Source organism: Eleutherodactylus coqui, chromosome 8 (assembly GCF_035609145.1).
Source record: "Eleutherodactylus coqui strain aEleCoq1 chromosome 8, aEleCoq1.hap1, whole genome shotgun sequence".
NCBI classification, from domain to species: domain Eukaryota; kingdom Metazoa; phylum Chordata; class Amphibia; order Anura; family Eleutherodactylidae; genus Eleutherodactylus; species Eleutherodactylus coqui.
Window position 1 is genome coordinate 207,264,172 of NC_089844.1, and position 6,181 is coordinate 207,270,352.

The 6,181-nt window shown below is 55.8% G+C and overlaps 4 protein-coding genes across 4 annotated transcripts; 3 read left to right on the forward strand and 1 right to left on the reverse strand.

Annotated features, from left to right (window-relative positions):
- The first annotated feature begins 401 nt into the window (after window positions 1-401).
- LOC136577773 (histone H1B-like) lies at window positions 402-1,073 on the forward strand. The gene has a single exon (XM_066577695.1). The coding sequence runs from the start codon at window positions 417-419 to the stop codon at window positions 1,071-1,073; it is 657 nt and encodes a 218-aa protein (XP_066433792.1). The 5' UTR covers window positions 402-416.
- Window positions 1,074-1,723: 650 nt separating this feature from the next.
- LOC136578100 (histone H3) lies at window positions 1,724-2,134 on the forward strand. The gene has a single exon (XM_066578002.1). It carries the CDS (start codon window positions 1,724-1,726, stop codon window positions 2,132-2,134), a length of 411 nt encoding a protein of 136 aa, XP_066434099.1.
- Window positions 2,135-3,976: 1,842 nt separating this feature from the next.
- On the reverse strand, window positions 3,977-4,436 carry LOC136577774 (histone H2A type 1). The gene has a single exon (XM_066577697.1). The coding sequence runs from the start codon at window positions 4,415-4,417 to the stop codon at window positions 4,025-4,027; it is 393 nt and encodes a 130-aa protein (XP_066433794.1). The 5' UTR covers window positions 4,418-4,436; the 3' UTR covers window positions 3,977-4,024.
- A 299-nt stretch (window positions 4,437-4,735) lies between these two features.
- LOC136577775 (histone H2B 1.1-like) lies at window positions 4,736-5,158 on the forward strand. Its single transcript, XM_066577698.1, has one exon. It carries the CDS (start codon window positions 4,751-4,753, stop codon window positions 5,129-5,131), a length of 381 nt encoding a protein of 126 aa, XP_066433795.1. The 5' UTR covers window positions 4,736-4,750; the 3' UTR covers window positions 5,132-5,158.
- Window positions 5,159-6,181: the final 1,023 nt, after the last annotated feature.

Below are 6,181 nucleotides of genomic sequence, written 5' to 3' on the forward strand. Positions count from 1 at the left end.
CGCAGCGGTTTTATCTCCGCAGATAGGCGGTGATGTGCAGATCGGGAGAACTATGGCGAAGATCTCGTGGCCTCCTCTCCGCTCCTCCCCGGAACCTCCGCCAGCAGCGGCTATAAACGGTTGCATGAGATGTCAGAGAGTGAGGAGTAACGTTGAAAGCGAGCTCTCCTGTCCGGTTCTGACCGGTGACGGACTCTTATCCCGGGCAGGGAAGCACAAGAGGAGAACGGAGCGGAGAGGAGGCCCGGATGGGATAAGGCAGTAGCTGTGCTCAGATTCAGCCAATAGCAGCTCAGGACGGGCCTGCTCACGAGCCAATCAGAGCGCGGCCGCTGTACATATAAGAGGCGCCACCAGCGCCGCTCTCAGAGTTTCTCTTCCAGGAGAGTTTTACTATTTGATTTCCGCAGCACACAATGGCAGAAACCGCGCCAGCCGCCGCTCCTCCTGCCGCCGAGCCGGCTGCCAAATCCAAGAAGCAGCCGAAGAAATCCGCCGCAGGGGGCGCCAAGAAAAGCAAGAAGTCCTCCGGTCCCGGCGTGTCGGAGCTGATCGTCAGAGCCGTGTCCGCCTCTAAAGAGCGCAGCGGGGTGTCTCTAGCCGCCCTGAAGAAGGCTCTGGCTGCCGGAGGGTACGATGTAGAGAAGAATAACAGCCGCCTGAAGCTGGCCGTCAAGTCTCTGGTCACCAAGGGCAGCCTGCTCCAGGTGAAAGGCAGCGGCGCATCCGGCTCCTTCAAGCTGAACAAGAAGCAGGAGAATAAGGACAAGCCGGCCAAAAAGAAGCCAGCGGCTGCGGCCAAGCCCAAGAAGCCCGCTGGAGCCAAGAAAGCGGCGAAATCTCCTAAGAAGCCCAAGAAGGCTCCGGCCAAAAGCCCGAAAAAAGCAAAGAAACCTGCAGCGGCCGCCGCCAAGAAAGTAGCCAAGAGCCCGAAGAAAGTCTCAAAGCCGAAGGCCGCCCCAAAGCCCAAGAAGGTGACGAAGAGTCCGGCTAAGAAGGCGGCCAAACCCAAAGCTGCCAAGAGTCTGGCTAAGAAGGCTGTTAAAGCCAAGAAGAGTGCGGCTAAGAAATAAGCTGAAGCCGCCCATGCATTTACCCCACAAAGGCTCTTTTCAGAGCCGCCACCTTCTCACCGCAGAGCTGTATTATCACTGCCTCGAATTCTGTTCTAGATAGCAGCGCCCCATAGCGGCTACAGGGGACTTCATATCAGTTGGGAGTCTAGGGAGCGAGGGGGAGGCTGTAGAGGGGGAGTAATACGAGACATTGTCGCCGCATCATCCCCGTTCCTGTTGGGCACTGTGACCTATACAACGCGTGTATGGATGCCGGGCTGAGTGTGAAGAGGGAGGGGACTCGCCGACCTAATGCATTTCCCATAAAATCAGCGCAGCTTCTAATGGGGGAGACTGCCGTGCAGCGTGGAGTGCGTGTTTCTGCGGACATATCAATGCAGGGAAGCAGCTGAGAACATGATTTCACAGACACCCGTACGTATCATGCAGTGGCCTGATAGGGTGAGGTGTTGCCAGCCTCTGCCGAACGCTGATTGGTCGCGGGCATCAAGCGTTTTGGCGGGCTAGTGGTTTGTTTGAAAAAGCCAATGAGATGTAGGGGGCGTTGTTTCTAAGAGCCAATAGGGAAAAGCAAGTTGGGTATAAAGGCTCTGCTCTTTCTACGGCTCGCATCATATCACATCTGTGTGCATCTCTACAGTAGAGCTATGGCCAGAACCAAGCAGACCGCTCGTAAATCCACCGGAGGGAAAGCTCCCCGCAAGCAGCTGGCTACGAAGGCCGCCAGGAAGAGCGCTCCTGCCACCGGCGGAGTGAAGAAGCCTCACCGCTATCGTCCAGGTACAGTGGCTCTCCGTGAAATCCGTCGCTACCAGAAGTCCACCGAGCTGCTGATCCGTAAGCTTCCCTTTCAGCGCCTGGTGAGAGAGATCGCCCAGGACTTCAAGACTGACCTGCGCTTCCAGAGCTCAGCGGTCATGGCCCTGCAGGAGGCCAGCGAGGCTTACCTGGTAGGACTGTTCGAGGACACCAATCTGTGCGCCATCCACGCCAAGCGGGTCACCATCATGCCCAAAGACATCCAGCTGGCCCGCAGGATTCGCGGAGAGAGGGCTTAGATCTGCTCTGGGCACCGCATGGAACACAAAGGCTCTTTTCAGAGCCACCAAATCCTCCTCAAACGAGCTGCATCCTGTCCTCCGCTGTCATTCTTTCGATTCCCCACTCGGGTGCGCCGCCGTGTACCCTGGTGCCGCCTCTTCCCAATAATGTTCTCTCGTCAGCAGGAGGTGGTCTGTTAACCCCTTCAGTGACCTAGTCAGTTCCTCAATTAATTCATGCCATTCTCTCATCTTTCAAATGTAGTAGAAAGAGATTTGAGTCCCCGGCAGACTGTTATGAACGTGGTTGATCAAACGTGTCCGTATGAGGCATCTATCTGTGCCTGTGGGCCGGGAAGGGATTAGTGTTGAGCATGTATTTATGTGGATATTATCTCATTGTACGAAGAAGAAAGACAGCAATACACAAAACTACACTAATTAATACCGCATAATGAGATTGGGAACCGGCCGGGAAACTGTTAAGAAATGCGGTAAATTCAAAATTCCAAACGGTTCTGTGTTAAACCAATCAGCAAGGAGAGGGGAGTGGCAAACATGTAATTGCCCCAATAGGAACGCCTAAACTTGCGTCATTTGTTACTGTTTTCAATCTGGTCCGCTCGTCGCGTACATCCGCGACGCCGTCACCTACACCGAGCACGCCAAGAGGAAGACCGTCACCGCTATGGACGTGGTGTACGCGCTCAAGCGCCAGGGCCGCACTCTCTACGGCTTCGGAGGTTAATAATTCTGCTCTTTCTCCATAACACAAAGGCTCTTCTCAGAGCCGCCCACCTCTTCCAAGGAAAGGCTGTAATCCAACTCCCTGTGGTGTCGTCAGCAGCGGTGATAGTCTATGCGCTCTGACATGATACAGCGGGGGTGGAGCAGCCTCCCCGTCAGGGTGCGCTTCAGGCTGCGGTCACGGCACGCTTTTAAACCCCTTAACCTATTTAGGGCAGGCAGGTTATGTTTATAATACGCGATGAGCTGGGCCTGAATTAATGAGTGCGGTGAAGGGTTAACAGACCTGCCGTTGGAGGTCGGGTGGTTTTAGTGCCGCCTATGGGCGGGGCTATAGTCAGATTCTTCCCGCTCATTGGCAGATCCCCGGAGATTTTGAACTTCCCGCTCAGTTGATCGCGTCTCCCGCTCTTCCTGTCCTCCATCCATCCATGTAACACGTGTAATCAGTGACCAGGCCGTCTGATAGAGAGGCGCTCAGGGCTGGAGGTAAAGAACCCTCAGATACACCCCCTAATCCCAGCCCTACGACGGGCGGTGGAATCCTCTACCTGCTCCACCCGTAACGCAAGAGGACGTCTAATCCCTGTAGGTTTACTATAATCCAAAACCAGCCTGAGCCGTGCAGGGCTCTGGGAAAGCTGGGTGATATAGCTCCACCTCCATAACAAGGGCATGGCTGTGGAGTGACATGATGAGCGCACTTCTAAGGGGCGAAGGTGTAGAGCTCTGAGAGGGCTGGATGATGCGGCTCTAACGCTTTGTAAGCATACGGCCCACGCAGGACCCTGAGAAAGCTGGGTGTTCTATCCGAAACACAACAGAAGCGTTCCGATTCTTGTATATACGTGACCTAACAGAGGACTCTGTTAACCCGTTATCGCACGGACTGGTGAGCGAGTCCTACAGCCGCCCGTCCTCTGGACATGAGGTCACCTAGAGCAGGACGATTGTGCGCTTCTGCCGGTGACAGGGATGGCCACATTGGCATCCGCCCCAATCTCTTCCTCCTTGTGGAAAGTCCTGTACAGTTATAGTTTCCCGGTGCAGCCGGCGTACCGGCCACCGAGTATCACAGCATAGAAGCGGCGCAGCTCTGTTGTAAGGAGCATGTGGGTGGCTCTTAGAAGAGCCTTTGGTTCTATGGAGGGATCGGCGCGATCACTTGCTCTTGCTCGTCTTGCTGCTCTCGGTCTTCTTGGGCAGTAGCACGGCCTGGATGTTGGGCAGGACGCCTCCCTGGGCGATGGTCACCCCACCGAGCAGCTTGTTCAGCTCCTCGTCGTTGCGCACAGCCAGCTGGAGGTGACGGGGGATGATGCGGGTCTTCTTGTTGTCCCGGGCGGCATTGCCAGCCAATTCCAGGATCTCAGCGGTCAGATACTCTAGCACTGCTGCCAGATAGACCGGAGCGCCGGCGCCCACCCTCTCAGCGTAGTTGCCCTTGCGGAGAAGCCTGTGTACACGGCCGACAGGGAACTGCAGCCCTGCCCGGGATGAGCGAGTCTTGGCCTTAGCACGGACTTTACCTCCTTGTTTGCCGCGTCCAGACATCTTCTAGCACTTGAAAGGAGACCTATGAAAAAAGAATACTTCGGAAGTTGTGATAACGAGAAGAGCCCTTCTGTTGATTTTTATAACCTGCTGCTCCGCCCTCCTCTTTTCTAATTGGGTAGATTTCAATCCCCCCAATAGAGGCCAGACTTGAGGAAGAACCAATGAGCGGCACTGGGCGTGGCTAATGACGCTCACAGAGGCCACATGTCGCTGAAGTAGAACAGCAAGCAGACGGCGGTACTCATTTGCATGGCCCCGCTATAAATACCGCAGCGCTGGGAGGTGCAGGAACACTGTTCTCACCAGTTGGGAAAGTATCTCTACGTTATCATGCCTGATCCCGCCAAGTCTGCTCCAGCGCCCAAGAAGGGCTCCAAGAAAGCCGTGACCAAGACTCAGAAGAAGGACGGCAAGAAGCGTAAGAAGACCAGGAAGGAGAGCTATGCCATCTACGTGTACAAGGTGCTAAAGCAGGTCCACCCCGACACCGGCATCTCCTCCAAGGCCATGGGCATCATGAACTCCTTCGTCAACGACATCTTCGAGCGCATCGCAGGGGAAGCCTCCCGCCTGGCTCACTACAACAAGCGCTCCACCATCACCTCCCGGGAGATCCAGACCGCCGTGCGCCTGCTGCTGCCCGGAGAGCTGGCCAAGCACGCCGTGTCCGAGGGCACCAAGGCCGTCACCAAGTACACCAGCGCCAAGTAATCTGTTCCGTGGCCCGCCGTGCACGATCACCCCAAAGGCTCTTCTAAGAGCCCCCCACCCCATCTACAGCAGAGCTGTCACCTCCTAGTCGGTGTGTAGGTTATTGTAATACGTTGCTGTAGAGGGAATGATAACCAGATTGTGTGCTAGTTCTCTCTGGTGTCTCTTCTGCATCGTGCAGTATAAATGGCATTATTGGGGGAGGCAGCAGCGGAACACAGATGATCATCTCCGACTCCACCGCCTGCTGCGGTTTGGGGCTCCGTTTTCTTCCCCGTGTCCACAAGCGCTCGGGGGGCTCTGTCCTATTGCCTTCCAGCAATAGCAATCATGTCTCCTGCTGGCAGTAGGTGGGGATAGACCGCCGTTATGTCGGCGCGGCTGCCGGGTGTTGATGCATTGCTCCCGGTGTGAGGACAAAGCGGCCGCAGCATTGTTATGGACGATGCCCTGACGGACTGCTCAGAACCCGTGGTTTATATCAGCAGTAATGCAGCTGGGATGAATTAGAAGAAAGCTGCGGATGGTAAAGAGCAACTAGGAGGATCGCCGACGGGGAGAAATCCTGACAAGGTGCAGTTCCAGCACACTTTAGGGAATATTTAGAAACCCAGCGCGGGAGTTCGGGATATTACCCGAGTGTGATCGGTGGAGTGTACAGCGCCGGCCGCATGCTTCCCCCGATATGTACCCGTCCCGGCAGCTCGCTGATAACCCCAACTGTTCTCTCAGAAATGGTGAATACGTGACAGCCGGGCCGGGGAGCTGATAGTGAGCGGACCTGGAGCTTGTGTCCTGGGAATAGGCAGATCTCTAAACCATCCGGGTGACCCGCGGGCAGAAGAGCCGTCACTCTAGAGCACCCGCGGACGCCTCCATACTGGTGGGCACTGTGCGGCGCTCTACCTAGATTTAGTGGCGCCGCACCGGACAATGTTGCTGCTCGCGGTACTCTGAGCACAGTGTATCCCCTGCTAATTAGATACCGGCAGCCCTGATCGCCGCTCTATCAGATGCCCCGTCAGTGATTACACGGGTTACATGGAGTGT

Coding starts and splice junctions, on each gene's coding strand:
- LOC136577773 (XM_066577695.1), top strand. CDS start 417: ATGGCAGAAACCGCGCCAGCCGCCGCTCCTCCTGCCGCCGAGCCGGCT.
- LOC136578100 (XM_066578002.1), top strand. CDS start 1,724: ATGGCCAGAACCAAGCAGACCGCTCGTAAATCCACCGGAGGGAAAGCT.
- LOC136577774 (XM_066577697.1), bottom strand. CDS start 4,417: ATGTCTGGACGCGGCAAACAAGGAGGTAAAGTCCGTGCTAAGGCCAAG.
- LOC136577775 (XM_066577698.1), top strand. CDS start 4,751: ATGCCTGATCCCGCCAAGTCTGCTCCAGCGCCCAAGAAGGGCTCCAAG.